The 16,904-nt window shown below is 39.3% G+C and overlaps 1 protein-coding gene across 9 annotated transcripts in view; it reads left to right on the top strand.

Annotated features, from left to right (window-relative positions):
* The window catches only part of KMT2E (lysine methyltransferase 2E (inactive)), a 67,695-nt gene that overhangs the window by 11,825 nt on the left and 38,966 nt on the right, over positions 1–16,904 (top strand). For 7 of the 9 annotated variants that reach the window (XM_070755175.1, XM_070755180.1, XM_070755181.1 and 4 more), the window contains 8 exons: positions 2,180–2,364; positions 3,287–3,401; positions 5,753–5,982; positions 8,050–8,130; positions 9,967–10,025; positions 11,756–11,928; positions 13,697–13,735; positions 15,860–16,072. In XM_070755175.1, the coding sequence (XP_070611276.1) occupies positions 2,294–2,364; positions 3,287–3,401; positions 5,753–5,982; positions 8,050–8,130; positions 9,967–10,025; positions 11,756–11,928; positions 13,697–13,735; positions 15,860–16,072 (981 nt within the window). In that variant the 5' untranslated portion in view covers positions 2,180–2,293. The remainder of the gene's footprint in view (positions 1–2,179; positions 2,365–3,286; positions 3,402–5,752; positions 5,983–8,049; positions 8,131–9,966; positions 10,026–11,755; positions 11,929–13,696; positions 13,736–15,859; positions 16,073–16,904) is intronic. The other 2 variants (XM_070755184.1, XM_070755183.1) reach the window with 1 other exon arrangement.

Below are 16,904 nucleotides of genomic sequence, written 5' to 3'. Positions count from 1 at the left end.
CAGGAGAGGACAGGAGAGAGCGCGGGCCGGGCGGGGGCGCAGAGGCGGGCCGGGGCTGGGGAGCGCGCGGGGGTTGCCCTTTTGGTTTGCAGCTGCAAGCGCGGCTCCCCGAGGCAGGCGGGCAGGCAGCTTCCCTCCCTGCGCCTTTCCCAGCTGCAGCCGCACCCCCCCCCCGGTCCCCCCACCAGTGCCCTCCCGCCGGGCCTTGGCGTCGGCGGCAAGTGTCCTTTGGGGCCCGGCGGGAGGGCACTGGCGGGGGGAGCGGGGTGGTGGTGGCTGCAGCGGCCGCAGGCAGTCGCGGGGAGATGGCGGCGGCGAGAGGGAGCTCCAGGCGGCGGGAGCTCTCTCTCTCTCTCTCTCTCTCTCAGCTGACTGCAAGTGGGAGCCCTGACGGTGGCGATTGGACGTGCTGCTGGACGCCGTACTGCTGGCGCTGCGGGCTTGGCATATACGGCGTCCAACAGCACGTCCAGCTGCTGTCAGGGCTCCCGCTTGCAGTCAGCTGAGAGAGAGAGAGAGAGAGAAAGAAAGAGAGACATATAAGAGAGGCAGAGAGAGAGACAGCAAGAGAGGCAGAGAAAGAGACAGAGAGAGAAAGAGAGGCAGCAAGAGAGGCAGAGAAAGAGAGACATAGCAAGAGAGGCAGAGAGAGAGAGAAAGAAAGAGAGACATAGCAAGAGAGGCAGAGAGAGAGAGAGAAAGAAAGAGAGACATAGCAAGAGAGAAAGAGAGACATAGCAAGAGAGGCAGAGAGAGAAAGAGAAAGAAAGAGACATAGCAAGAGAGGCAGAGAGAGAAAGAGAAAGAAAGAGAGACATAGCAAGAGAGAAAGAGAGACATAGCAAGAGAGGCAGAGAGATAGCAAGAGAGGCAAAGAAAGAGACATATAGCAAGAGACAGTGAAAGAGAGAGAGAGAGCAAGAAAGAGAGAAAAAAGCAAGAAAGAGATAGCAAGAGAGAGAGAAAGACAGAGGAAGGGAAGGAGGGAGAGAAAGAGCAAAAAAGAGAGGAAGAAAGAAAGAGGGATGGAGAGAGAGAAAGAAGGGAAGGAAGGAAAAGAGAGAAAGAGGGAGAAATAGAGCGAAAGGGAGGAAGAGAGAGGGTTTTTTTGTCCAAACTTTTCTTTAGCCCACCCCCCACCCCCCCTTTCAATGTTCCCCAGGATTTTGAAAATATGAATAATGTGCCGCGGCTCAAAAAAGGTTGGGAAACACTGCTCTAGACTTTAACCTCTCTCTATATACATTATCCAAAAATATGACGCAGGCGAAGTTTCATATTGAACATTACTTGGGATAGATGGCCATCGGTTGAACCCTTAAGAGTAAAATCCTAAAGCATTTTCCCCATTTATAGAAATTTCTGTAGGTATTATATCTCTTTGACATCCTAACAGAAAGATGATTTACTCAGCTGGATATTGTGAGGGGAGACTGGGGTAGACCTCAGAACTATAGGACTTTCCCAAAAAAGGGGGAAAGCAGGGCATCTTTCTGTCCACTATTCTTGGCTGCATCCCTAAACCTACTTACTGGATTCTGAGTTCTGTTGAAGATCACATTTTACTAGAATCCCAACAGCTGCAATGGGAGCCAGAGTTTGTCGGACTGTCAATCCTGATGCTTGGAGGGCAAAAGGTGCATGAGGAGCTGACTTCTTCTGGCAGCTATGTGGCAAGCAGAGGAATTAATTGCAGAGGGCTAATGTAGGCAGGCCTTGATGAATCGTCATGATAAATTATCAGATTTTCAAATAGGCCACATTTATTTGCGGAGAAATCTCCAGTTCTGTCTATTGGGATAAATATAAATAGAGCAGAATAATGCAAACGATAGCTGGTAATTTACAAATTCTGGTGTCTGAGCATTCTGCAGCTATACAGAATTACTAATCGAAATAAATAAGTTTATTTTGACATAACGTTAACAAATGTTAGAAAAACTGGCCAGAAGCGCTTCAATACTGAGATGGGTGGGGCATATAACTTAATTAAGAAAATTAAATGTACTTGTATTATACATCTGACTGCAATACTAAACCCAGTCAAAAATGTATCATTGAATTCAGTAAGATTTTGCTTGAATATAATTATACCATGAATCAATGCTTTCATTTTTTTAATGTTAGATTCATTCTGGGGAAAAAACGTGACTTTTCAATTTTTGTTGTTGTTGAACAGAGTTTGTGGATGCACTTAGATGTTTGCAATGAGCACTGTGGCTGGCATGCCCCAGTGTTTTGGATACCAATGCATAGAAATCCATAATAAACGAATTTATCAGAAACGAACGTCATGAGCATAGTGGTCCCGTTGGGGGTTGACACAGCAGAACCATCTTATTTGGAAATGGCTGCAGGCTCAGAGTAAGTATGGTAGCATTGAAGCAACTTTGTTTTCCTGTTGTGTTACATTGTTTTCATTGTTAGCATACACTATTTGTTGCCAAATTTCAGTAGATTTGTTTTCTCCACAAAGTCAGTATGCAGAAGGATTAATATTTCATTGATAAAAATAGATAAATCAATTTTTTAAAAAAACTTACATGTTTCAGCTTGGTAAACTTGGTAATTTAAATATGCGACCGTATAATTATAATGTGACTTTTAAGAATATTTTTTTAAAAAAAAATGGTAACACTTCATCTTTTAAAACAAGTTTGTTAATTATATTTTTCATGAAGAAATTTTATATTTTACTCCTGGGTTATTTGGGCTGTCCAGAATTAATATGTTCTAGTAGAAACTGGGAGAAGTTGAATTTCTGGATGCTGGTACACCCAAAAAGATCACTTACAAGATCTTTCTTTTGAGTTTCTGTTACAATAATAAACATGTAAGAATCAACTTCTGTGAGAAGTTGTGGAACTACTCTTACGCTACCACTAGGTGTCACTGATGGAAACTCCTGGGGTTTCAGATACTGTGAGCAACATATGGGATGACTCCTACGTCTCATATGTGATCACAGAAACAATAAGGATTATTGATGCTAATGTACTCGTTGCCTTGCAGTCATTTTTTGTACAGCTGTGTTGTGTTGTACAACATTGGCTGCGTTATTAAAATTCATACAGTGCTCACTTGCTAGTATATGTGCTTCAGTGGCAGTTTGGCATGAGTGACATAAGCAGCATTTTTTCCCCCAGTCTCTTCAGGATGTTTCTCTGCATTGTATTGTATACATTTACACAGGTTAGATATGCAGCATTAATAAACGAGAGAGAAACACATGCAGGAGCCATTGAATGTGAAATTGTAATGTTTATCCATCTTTCTTTCTTTTCAGACCTGAATCTGTAGAAGCTAGCCCTGTGGTAGTTGAGAAGTCAAACAGTTATCCACACCAACTATATAATAACAGCTCTCATCATTCACACAGTTACATTGGTTTGCCTTATGCGGTATGTTCTTTTTTCTTTTTAAGTTTTCAGACATTTAATTGTGTTTTGGCTAGTTAGTTTGGCTTGATAATGAAAATGTCTCACTGACATCTACAATTTTTGTCTCAAATTCTTCTATTACTTCTGTCATTGTTCTTTCTTAAATGGCATTGCTTTTAATACTACTAAATTTTCTTAAATACAGTGTTCCCTCGATTTTCACGGGTTCGAACTTCGCGGAAACTCTACCACGGTTTTTCAAAAATATTAATTAAAAAATACTTTGCGGGTTTTCCCCCTATACCACGGTTTTTCCCACCCGATGACGTCATATGTCATCGCCAAACTTTCATCTGCCTTTAATAAATATTTTTTAAAATAAACTTTAATAAATAAACATGGTGAGTAATAATCTGAATGGTTGCTAAGGGAATGGAAAATTGCAATTTAGGGGTTTAAAGTGTTAAGGGAAGGCTTGTGATACTGTTCATAGCCAAAAATAGTGTATTTACTTCCGCATCTCTACTTCGTGGAAATTCGACTTTCGCGGGCAGTCTCGGAACGCATCCCCCACGAAAAGTGAGGGAACACTGTAATAGAATTGGACATAAATAAACTTGAAGCTAAAATTAACGGTAGTTATGCCTTTGGCTAGCCTGATTTTATAAACTAGTCCTATAGAGTTAAAGCAGGAGCTCTGGCCAGTAGAAAAAAGCCAGTTCTGCCTTATTTGACATTACACTTCCTTTGATTGTTATGCCCTTAAACAATCTGCACAAGTTGCATTTTCCTTTAAAACACAGCAAAGCTTTCCTACAGCGAAGGTTCCAGTTGCATGTAAAGGAACCAGCAAATTAGAGTACAGTGGTACCTCAAGATACGAACCCCTCGTCTTACGAACAACTCGTGATACGAACCCAGGGTTCAGAAAAATTTTGCCTCTTCTTACGAACTTTTTTCGAGTTACGAACCGGCGTTCGGAGACTGCTGGGAAGCCGCGCGGCTGTTTTAAAAGGTGACAGCCGGGCGGCGGGGCTTCCCAGAAGCCTCCCGAACGCCGGTTCGTAACTCGAACAAAGTTCGTAAGAAGAGGCAAAATTTTTCTGAACCCCGGGTTTGGTTCGGGAGGTTGCTGGGAAGCCCCCTTTTAAAACAGCCGCGCCGCTTCCCAGCTGTCTCCTGAAGCCGAACGCGGAAGTTCGGCTTTGGCGTTCGGCTTCAGGAGACAGCTGGGAAGCGGCGTGGCTGTTTTAAAAGGTCGCAGCCGGCCTGGGGGGCTTCCCAGCACCCCCCCGAACCCCGAACCCGGGTTCGGGGGGGTGCTGGGAAGCCCCCCAGGCTGGCTGTCACCTTTTAAAACAGCCGCGTGGCTTCCCAGCAGTCGTCGAAAGCCGTTTTTTTGCGGGGGGGGTTTGGTTGCACGGATTAATTGACTTTACATTGTTTCCTATGGGAAACAATGTTTCGTCTTACGAACCTTTCGTCTTACGAACCTCCTCCTTGCACCAATTAAGTTCGTATCATGAGGTATTACTGTACTTGAATGGACTTACCATTCAAGTCCATTTTAATCATGCATTACTGCTATTAGCCACCCCGAGTCTGCGGAGAGGGGCAGCATACAAATCCAATAAATAAATAAATAAATAAATAATAAACAAACAAACAAAAATATGTCTTCTGCTCATATAGAATTTGGCACTATTTTCTTGGCTGCTTTATCGTTACACAATCATCTGATCATATCTGTATTGGCTTTAAGGTAGCATCTTATAACATGGTTGCTTGTAGTGATGAATTGATAAAGTAGGCCTTTTTTTTCCTTCTTTAAGTAAATACTCCCCTAAAACCAATTATTATAACTATGTAGAAGAGATGGAAATTTTAATCCTGCATTGAAGGACTTATCTTCTGCTTAAATGAAATTGGTTTTTATACTAAGAAATAAGGTGTGTTTTCTTTGATACTTTAACATTCGGCCTCAATAAGTATCTATGTTGTATAATTATTGGACAACCCTAATTTGTATTTAGTCTTACCCAGCGGCATGCTTTGTGATGCCTAACTATTTCCCGTGGTGTAAATATTATGATAATCAGATTTTGTTTCTTCAGGATGGATAATAAATCAATATTTTAAAATCAATATTATAAAACCTCTATCAGTAGTGTCAGAATGGATAAAGCAATATGCACTTTTAAAAAGAAATTAATTTGCTTCAGAGGTTTTAAACATATATTTGTTTACATGATCCTGAGTGAGATTGAGTGGTGGGAGAAATGTTGAAATGGCCAGGTTAATGCTGTGCATGATTTTTTTTAAAAAAAATGTTTTACGAAAAGATGAATTATTTTATGTAACTAATTTTTCAGGACCATAATTATGGCGCTCGTCCTCCTCCAACACCCCCAGCATCGCCTCCTCCTTCAGTTCTTATAAGCAAGAATGAAGTTGGCATATACACTGCTCCAAATTTTGATGAGACATCCAGTGCTACTACTATCAGCACCTCTGAGGATGGAAGCTACGGCACTGATATAACTCGGTGCATTTGTGGATTCACTCATGATGATGGCTATATGATCTGTTGTGACAAATGCAGGTAAAATAGTTTAGAAATGTTCATACCCAATATTATTACTACTGGTTGCTCAGGGAGATTTCCCTCCTTTAACAAAGTATGTAGGCAGACGTGACAATAATAGAAGTCACCACCATTTTGTCATTGAGTTGGCCACCATTTTGCTCACAGGATGGATGAATGAGGCCATCAGGTCAACAGAGACACTCTGCAGGTGGGATCATGCTGAGGATCATAGTGCAGAACTTATTGTTAGCTCAATAATAGAGTGAGCAGGAGGCACTAGATAGGAATCCTGGCAGCTCAATGGTTACAATGCAGTATTGCTGCCATACTCCACCCAATGCCAATAGTTCGATCCTGTCCGATCCTAACTGGCCCAAGTTTGAGTCAGCATTCCATGGTTGGTAAAATGAGGACCCAGATTGTTGGGGGCAATATGCCGACTCTGCTTAGAGAGAGCTGTAAAGCATTGTGAAGCGGTGTATTGCGCTATTGCTAATGAACACAACTCTGTTTTGTAGAATCTTGGTTATTGGTGTCACTTGTGTAATCCTGAAGGTGATGTATAACTTGCAGACATGGTCGGAATTGAATTAAAATCTCAGAGCACTGTTAATGGGAAATCCTGATGGCGATATAGCGTCTATATTATTAGCAGCAAGTTTCTTTTTAACTTTTTATTTTTTGAAAAAACTCACATTAGTGAAACTTTCAGGTGGCAAACGTGGGTTTTATTGGAGAAACTGCTATCCAGAAAAGTATCTGTGCACACTTTATCTCTTCAGTGAGAAAGTAGCTTTCTGAATGATCATATTGTTAAAACCAACGAAGAATAGGCAAGTGCATGAAAGAAAGAAAAAACGTTTGTACCTAGCTTGTAATAAAATGATCCCGTCAGAACATTCTGTCCAAGCAATGCGAACTTGAAACAAGCTCATTGCTGTTATCTTTTGTCCTAGAAGACCATGCTGAGTGCTATCTTCTATCCCACCTGCAGAAGAATTAGCCAACAGAAAAAACAAAGCAAACATTTTAAAAATTACCAGAGCAAACAAAGGAAGCCGTGGCTAAGAATGGCTTTTGCAGTTTGACCTGCTTCTACAAATAGCCGTAGAATAAGTCTAAAAAGAAGCTGTAGCCATGTATTCACATTAATAACAGCCCATGACAAAGAGCAAAAATATACTTTTCTGGCAGTTGTCTTAATGCTTCTTCCAAACAAACCTTCATGATGTACCTATGTTGCCATACTCCCCCCCAGAGATTAGAATTGCCCCCACCCTCCTTGCCTTTCATAAGCTCCTTAAAACCCACCTCTATCGTCAGGCATGGGGGAATTGAGGCATTCTTTCCCCCTAAGCCTTTTATAATTTATGCATGGTATGTTTGTTATATGGATGTTTAGTTTTATAATAAGGGTATTTTAGTTGTTTTTAGTATTGGATTTGCATAATGTTTTTAATTGCTGTTGTTAGCCGCCCCGAGTCTACGGAGAGGGGCGGCATACAAATCCAATAAATAATAATAATAATGTTGTTTTTGCCAACCTGCCTGTGCATTAAACATATTAAGAAAGCCATAAATTTTACATTTGACTATCCACAGCTGAGAGCACAGCCAAATTCACTACAATACACATGCAGACTATAAACTCAGATTTGGTATTCTGTCCGAAAATAAAAGCACAATACAGAAACATTACTACCTTCTTCATAACAAATTATTTATAAACAATAGTAAAAGTACCCAGGCAAAGAGGAATAAGGCAGAGGGTTGAAATTTGTGGCTGCTGTTTTATCAGCTAATGCTTTTTTCAAGGCTTTGTGGCTTTAGAGGAATTACCCAAACCAAACAAGCCGTGTGCAGGATATCCAAACACTCAGAAGAGAGTAATGTAGCATTGGCTACGTTGTTTAGAGAGGAGACTATTTCAGATAGCAATAATGGAACACTCCCTACATTTTGCATATTATCATTTCAACTGATAGCAAATGCTAGGGAAATTAATTTTCTTTGATTATAAGGAAACGTGAATAATCTACCTAAAATATGAAAATAACACTGTGTTCTCTCCTTTATTTTAAGTGTTTGGCAGCACATTGATTGCATGGGGATTGATAGGCAGCATATTCCTGACACATACCTTTGTGAGCGTTGCCAGCCTAGGTGAGTGGTACATAACTGAAAATATGTTATTTGTGCTGGCATATGATTTGAAACATGGACAAAATGGCATATAAATCCAATGAATGAATGAATGAAAATGAATGAATGAATGAATGAATAAAATCCCCATTCCCTCCGCCCGGAGTCTGCGGAGAGGGGCGGCATACAAATCTAAATAAACATAAACATAAAGAATAGATGAAGCCAAACCTCCCCTCTCCATTATATTAACACAGTTGAATATTATATTCAAGTATTGGATTGTTGCGGAGAGGGGTGGCATACAAATCTAATAAATAATAATAATGTTGTTTTTACCACTGTTGTTAGCCGCCCCGAGTCTACGGAGAGGGGCGGCATACAAATCCAATAAATAAATAAATATTGAAGAGTACAATGTACTTTAAAAGGTGGCACTCTTCATTCAATAAAAAGGGTATCCGAAATAGTCCTTTTTCATAATGATACTTGAATTAAAGACAATTTGATATTATCTTTGAAACTTACCTTTATCATTTACCTTTGCTTTATTATTGGAATAAATAATCATCATTTGCTCCAGTACATGGGAAAAATATTAATTTATGCACATAGCTAACTTCTGTTTATGGGTAAAAATGATGCAGAATAAATCTCTCAAATCTTTTAATCTATCTGAAAGTTTAGTCTCAAGCATTGTAAGATGAAGCATTATTTTGTTCATTAACAAAATAATATTTTGTTATTGTTGTTCTCTGGATCACAGTTACTCATAGTTAACACAATTGTTATTTTATCTGAGAAATAATCCACCTCTATGTACTGGGATGGGGGGATGTGAAGGAGGTTTGTGTAGTCCTCACTTTCCAATGGCCGGTCAATCTTTGAAGGAATAAGATAGGATAAAACTAGTTTGAGCATCTTATCAAGAAATGGCGGAAGAATGGGATAGTCAGCCCTTAACAGAACAATGCCAGGATGTGGCTTCTGTAACCTTGACTTACTGAATACATTTCCTTTGGTTCTGTTCATACAATATTGGCCAGAATTTTTTTAAAAATACCCATAGTGAAATATAGGCACTGTTACAAAAAGCCTAGGTAGTTTCTAGGTTTGAATATTGTCAGAATACACATCTTGCTTTAGGGCAGGGGTGTCAAAATTCAAGCCCCACGAGGTTGCCCTGAAAATAACGGACTGGCCCATGGTGACTTTGCCATCAAAAACAGAGCTTTGGGGGGGGGGGGGGCTCAGAAGCTCCATTTTTTTTGTGGCTGAGATTTGCAGGAGACCATCCCAGCCAAAAATGGAGCTCAGGAGGCGGGTTTTGGTGGCAGAGCGCTCGTTCCATCACAGGCGCCCCTGACATGAGTGACATCGAGCTAGCCACCCTGGCCATGCCCACCCCAGTTTCCCCAAGATCAAACAGAACCCTGATGCGGCCCTCAATGAAATCAAGTTTAACACCCCTGCTTTTAGGAGGTTGAGTGTCTAAAATTTAGTCTACATAAAGATGTATGAAGCTGGAATACTAAAGTAATGAAGAATTAGATGTCACTGCATTGCTAAGCTCTTTGCTTTGAAATTTATGCTTTCTACCTAGTATAAAATTCCCAGAGTGGTGAGCTACAGGTTAAAAATTTCAGTTCAGTTCACACAGTATTTGCCAAAATGAAAGTAAATGTATTCAAACAGCAAAAATGAATTAATTAGAATGGTGAGTAGACACAGCCATTTTTATTTTAATTGTTTATTACATTTAATACACATATACCATTCATTTAAAAAAACCTTTGATGTTCCATCAAAATCTTAATACTCACTTATAGTTTTTTTTTTTTCTCCTATTTTTGAAAGGAGCTTAGATAAGGAAAGAGCAGTGTTGCTCCAGCGTAGAAAAAGGGAAAATATGTCAGGTAGGTAAAAAAAAAATGCATTAAATTCTAAAGTTTGTTCTTGATAATTACATGGATCCCAAGCACTCTGTTGCTGTTGACATTCCCCCTCTTTTTTTTTTTGTCTTGCATTTTTGTTAAAAATAAACATCCTTTAATAGCGTATAGATGGAATGTTTTTATTTGCTTTTTGTATGTAAATAGGTCACCAGTTTTTATGTAAATAAATTAACAGTATTTGTTTACAGAACAACTTTTGAATATTTTCCTTCCTAAAACAAATGCACATTGTTTAAATTAACCAAATCTTGTAAAATTAGTTCCTGTATTTTTAATTAGTATTATGCTTATAATAAAATAACAACTCAACAGTAAATACGAAGATGCTGGAGTTTATTTATTTTGCAATATTTGTCAACTATTCCAATCATTGAACAGCCTGCTACAACGCAAAGAAATTAAATACAGAGCAAAAGTAATGACAAAATACAGGAACTAGGAATCAATCAGAACCAAAGAGAATAAAATGGCATTAAGCACCTTGTACAAACCAGGGTGTGTTTTCTTATATAATTTTGCCGCAAAATGAAGCATTAGGTTTATATGCAGTTATCCTGAAATGGGGAAATACCAAATCTGCTTATCTGTCAATATCCTCTCTTCAGGGTAAATGCTGCTGTAACAGTTAGCGTGCTTCATCTAATAACTTTCTAGGTTGGATTTGGTTTATTTTTTTATTTTTTTCTCTGAAGATTGTACTTAAATATTTAAATATGCTCCATGAATGTTGCGGCATTTTTTTCTGCTTTAGGAAGAAAAAGGTTTAGTTCTTATAAGGGATGCTGGGTGATTATTTTTTCCCAACGGTGGAAGATTTTTTTTTAGGATTATAAAATATGTGATGGAATCAAAATACGCATTTCCAAACTGTAAGCCACTTATTTGACATAACATTTGAGAGACTGATGAAGACACATAGGAGACATTTGCATATGCTTAAAAAAAAGACCTTACTTCTTTGCTAATTGTTCTTCTTTGACTTCTGCTGACAATTCCTACAGGCAGTCAAGCCAAGAATTATAATTAGAAGTTGATGGCGACCTTTTGTTATAAAGATCCCCATGTGTGATACCCTTTCCTGTTCTTAATTTTTGCATTATGAGTTTAAAGTGGCATTAGAGGGGGTTTTGGGGAAGAAAATACAGATGATACAGCCAGTGTTTCAAATTTATTTGGAATCTAAAAGAATAATTCTTAGCTTTAGGAAAAGTTGTTGAGTAAGATTAGTTTCCACATTAATTGGAAGGACATTATTTTTATTTTATTAGTGTGATTGTAACTATTGGATTCATTTTTTTCCAAGTTGTTATACTTTGTCTAAAACTTTGCATCCTAATATTTGTTTTAAATATAGTATGAAAAGAGCAGGAAAGCCATACATTTGGGTTAAAACTTACATAAGTATGTGAATTTATAATTGAGATGTAAATTGATATAAACTGTTCAGTATATGGAAATGTTTCAACCCTTTTGGAAAAACTGAATCTTTATTGAATTTAAAGCAACCATAAATCTAAACAATCTTTTTGTCATTGGAGCCCATGTTAATATTATTAACTCCTCCTTTTCCTTTTACATAAATTTAGATGACTGCATATGCAATTAATAGTTTAAACAATCAATGACTTTATTAATTCATGGAATATTTCAGTACCGTGAGATAAATTTACTCTTACATTTGTATTTTAAAGATGGGGATACCAGTGCAACAGAAAGTGGTGATGAAGTTCCTGTAGAATTATATACTGCTTTTCAACACACGCCAACCACAATTACACTAACTGCTACACGAGTTACAAAGCTCACAGATAAGAAAAGGAAAAAAAGTGGAGAGAAAGAGCAAACCATCACAAAATGTAAAAAAGTAAGCTAAAATCTAATGCTGATTTTTATTTATCAATTTTAAAACTGCCTGTCACCTTCACCAAGGTGGTTTCATGTAAATGTTAAAAAGAAGTCGAGAGAGCCCTGTGGCAGCCCTCAAAGGAGAGGCCAAGAGCTGGGCTTCTCACTCTCTTTCCATACCAATTGGGACTGGCCTTGGAGGAAGAATGCGAGCCAGCACATAACTGTTCCCCCCCCCCAACTCCTTAGGTCGTCACAAAATAATGCCCATAATCAATGGTATTGGAAGGGCTACCAAGAGGTCAAGAAGACCAAGGATGGATGCACCATCTCCATCCTTCCACTATTTTGGTTCCATCACTAGGCTTGAAACCTAACTAAAAAGGGTCCAGATATTTCATTTCCTCTGGGGTTGCAACCTCCCCAGCTTCTGGACGAGGGAGATTGGATGAAAATACAGTGGCATCTCTACTTACGAACTTAATTCGTTCTGTGACCAGGTTCTTAAGGAGAAAAGTTTGTAAGAAGCAGCAATTTTTCCCATAGGAATCAATGTAAAAGCAAATAATGGGTGCGATTGGGGACACCACAGGGAGGGTGGAGGCCCTGTTTCCTCCCAGGAGATTCCTAGAGAGGCCCCATGGAGGCTTTTCCCCTTTTCCAGCCGTTTCCACCCAGGAGATTCCTAGAGAGGCCCCACGGAGGCTTTTCCCCACCTTTTCCGACCCTGTTTCCTCCCATGAGATTCCTAGAGTGGCCCCACGGAGGCTTTTCCCCACCTTTTCCGGCCCTGTTTCCTCCCAGGAGATTCCTAGAGAGACCCCACGGAGGCTTCTCCCCACCTTTTCTAGCCCTGTTTCCTCCCAGGAGATTCCTAGAGAGGCCCCAGGGAGGCTTCTCCCTGCCTTTTCTGGTTACAGATTCAGAGACTCGGGTTTGTAAGTAGAAAATGATTCTTGAGAAGAAGCAAAAAAAATCTTGAACACCTGGTTCTTATCTAGAAAAGTTTGTAGGTAGAGGTACCACTGTAGTTCAGAACAGTGGAATCCAGCAATGGCTTCTTAAGGAAGAGGTGCACCAGCACCTCTTTAAAAGGAGACAAGAACACCTGCTCCTCCAGCAAGGTTGATCTTCAGTTGCTTAGCACCTCTTAGACACTGTATCCACAATGTAATCTCTGATATTCAGAAATAGGACATTAAAGGGGTGGAGGAAATAAAAAAGAAAGTTTGAAGAATCTTCTCACTTGATTCCAAGAAGGGGTGTTAGTAACAAGAGCTTGTCGGTATTTGGAACCAGTTGATATAAAGGTGACAGATATAGCACAGAGAGACAGTAGTCCTGAGGTGAAATTCGCAGAGGAAAACATTAGGTAGGAAGTAATATTGCCTTATGAAGTTACAGCCTCTTACTATACTCTAATTGCTATCCACAGTAACTGAATTTAAACATGCCTGGGATAAATATATATCCATCCTAAGATAAAATACAGAAAATAGTATAAGGGCAGACTAGATGGACCATGAGGTCTTTTTCTGCCGTCAGTCTTCTATGTTTCTATGTTTCTGTACCGTGTACATCCCCACTATTTGGTGGGATTTGCATTGGCCTTCCCCACGTAGAATAATTTTATTCTACTACTGGCAAAACATAAGGAGAATTTATCTGCGTTTTATGGTGTCACAGAAGGATTTATATCTTTCAAGCAAGATGAATATTTTCAGACAAATCCTCCTTCAGAGAATGTTTATTTTAATCCTGTATGCTGATGTAATTTTTTTTTTTAGGCTTTCCGCGAAGGTTCTAGAAAATCTTCCAGAGTTAAGGTAAAACATGTTGTTTATGTTCTTGTTACTATTTATTTCACTATAGTCATTGATTAATGGGTACCAGAAGTTTGGTTGTCACACTATGTTTTATACAGTTTAAATATCTTTTATAGCTTCATGTTTCTAAAACTAACGCCAAAGGTGGCCACTAGCATTGAATGTTCATAAAACATTAACACTATTAAAGATAGATATAGTGTAAATGCTATATAACACAAAAACCTCACAGAGGTGTATAAATATTGCCTGTAATGCAATTAAATTACTACAGCAACTTGAAGGGCAGCTAATAAACTAGTGTTCACCAGTATGGATGCTTGCTACACTGGACATACTGGAATTTCACCAGTATGGATGCTTCACTACTCTGGACATACTGCCTGGGGAATTTGAGGATTTTAAATCCACATATCTGCCAGATGCCAAATATAGGATAGCTGTTAAGATGACAGCTTCATCTGTAGTACACACTTTCAAGGACAACTTTTGTGTTCCTGAAGGTGGAGCCAAGGAAGAGCCTATTAAATTTTTTTTGGCCCATTCCAATTCTGTGGGTTGATAAATGCCCTTTGAAATCCTCTCACAGTGGAGTTCACTATAAACACTATATTGTTTAAGGCAGGGGTAGTCAAACCTGCCTTAAACATCTGCGGGCCAGATGCATCAAGTCCTGGCCCCACCCCTGCCTGTTTTAGCGAAGGGGTGGGGAGCCCTGATATGTTACATGATGACACGAGTTTGACACCCCTGGTTTAAGGGGACACACATGTGTTGGGAGGGAAAACAGACCACATTCAAACTTGTAAATAATAATTAATAATAATAACTTATTGGATCTGTATGCCGCCCCTCTCCGTAGACTCGGGGCGGCTAACAACAATAATAAACACAACATGTACAATCCAATAATAAAAACAACTACAAACCCCTATTATAAAACCAAACATACACACCAACATACCATGCATAACTTATAATGGCCTAGGGGAAGAGCTATCTCAACTCCCCCAGGCCTGGTGGTATAAATGAGTATTGAGTAGTTTACGAAAGACAGGGAGGGTGGGGGCAGTTCTAATCTCCGGGGGGAGTTGGTTCCAGAGGGCCGGGGCCGCCACAGAGAAGGCTCTTTCCCTGGGGCCCGCCAAACGACATATAAGATACCTAGCACTGCACCTGAATTCTTTAAGAGAGACTAAAACCGCAACAAAAAAAATGTCCCAAAATCTTAATTACAAAGCTGTGGTGGGACAGTGGTTAGAATGCAGTATTACAGGCTAACTCACTGTCCACTGCTAGGAGTTCGATCCTGACGGGCTCAAGGTTGACTCAGCCTTCCATCCTTATGAGGTCAGTGAAATGGCGACCCAGATTGTTGGGGGCAATATGCTGATTCTGTAAACCGCTTAGAGAGAGCTGTAAGGCATTATGAAGCAGTATATAAGTCTAAGTGCTATTGATATTGCTATCTAAGCCATGCAGATGGAGTGCTTAGAATGCTGTATTGAAAGCTAATTCTTCCCACAGCCAGGAGTTTGATCCTGACCGGCTCAAGGTTGACTCAGCCTTCCGTCCTTCTGAGGTCAGTCAAATGAGGACCCGGATTGTTGGGGTCAAGCGGCTGACTCTGTAAACTGCTTAGTCACGGCTGTAAAGCACTATGAGAGCAGTATATAAGTCTAAGTGCTATTGCTGTTAATCTAATAGAAATGTCTACAGAAACACTGTCATATGTGTATAATTGTACTGGGCCAACTAGCACTGATTGGCTGAGTAATGTAGCATTGACAGCCTCACTTCCCTAAGTTAAAGCAGTTGGGTTTCATGGGATTAAGAACCTGCGAACAGGCAGGCAGGCAAAAATCTAGGAAAGTGAAAAGTATCTTACGTTTGGGGATTTTATTTCAGTTAAAGATGAGGCACAGGAGCAGGATTTGATTGAAACTCCAGGGGAAGGTATGGTGAATGTCGAGACATCATTGAGCCCTTAATTTTGTAGAAAAGTTGCTAAATTTCATACATCTTGTGCATGAATTAGGTAATTATGTTTTTGAAAGATGTTTTGAGTCCTCTGGCTCTGAAGACATACCCTAATTTTACGTTTGTCTTTATATTTTCACTTAGGGCTCGGCTCCTGAGATTGATCCTTCTGATATTTCAAACTTTGGGTGGGAAACTAAAATCAAGACATGGATGGATCGATACGAAGAAGCAAACAACAATCAATACAGTGAAGGTGTTCAGAGAGAGGCCCAGCGAATAGTTTTGAGATTAGGAAATGGAGATGAAAAAAAAGAAGTGGTCACCAGCAACTCAATCTTCAAACCTCCAGTAGAGGTATATGAATACATATTGAAGGAGCTTATAATGTAACATAGTATTAAAGTTTTGCCTTTCTTTATACAAAAACATATAATATTGAAGATGTGGCTTCCCCTTTCCCTATGAACAGTCATTTATTTATTTGTTACTTTCTAAAATAGCCAGACTGGTGGGGAGTGGTGTCCAGTCCTTACTTTCAATTATCACAATAAATACTTTACCATTCATTTGTAGAGTACAATAAATAATAACACTGCAAATTGATGTTTTAAGGTATACAAACATCAATAAAGTGTTCACAGTTTTATAGAAGATTAAATTATAATTACCCACAGAACTACTGCAAGCTACGAAACTGAAAAGTCTTATCTCTAACTTGGAAGTTAGAAAAATATTGAGTAAAATGGAGAATTAAAGCATTCAGTCACTATCAATAGCTGACAGTCGTTCTGTGTCATGCAGAAGTTGTTGGAAAAGGAATTGTGTGAGACTGGTCATTGTCAGCTTTGGGGCATCTCATGGGGGGCTTTGGGGCATCTCATTCACAAATGTTTACCCTTAATATTTAGAACAGTTTAACATAACTAGGAGAAAATAGATGTTTCCTTGATATAAAAGAGAGAACTGCCCAGAAATGTTAACAAAATATTACAAAATGAAGCTTGCACTGTTCATTTCCATTATAAACCTCAAAGAAGCTCTCAATCTGTATTCTGATATGTTTATCTCTGCCAAAGATTTTTCAATCATACATTTTATGATTAATATTGATAATGAAAATAATGACGATGGGATGGAGGAAAACAATTTGCATTTATACCACCGGTACATGTGTATGTGCACTTGA

The sequence above is a fragment of the Erythrolamprus reginae genome, chromosome 6 (assembly GCF_031021105.1).
Source record: "Erythrolamprus reginae isolate rEryReg1 chromosome 6, rEryReg1.hap1, whole genome shotgun sequence".
Taxonomy (NCBI): Eukaryota; Metazoa; Chordata; class Lepidosauria; order Squamata; family Dipsadidae; genus Erythrolamprus; species Erythrolamprus reginae.
The sequence above is the reverse complement of the archived record's forward strand: the minus strand, read 5'-3'. Positions and strand labels throughout refer to the sequence as shown.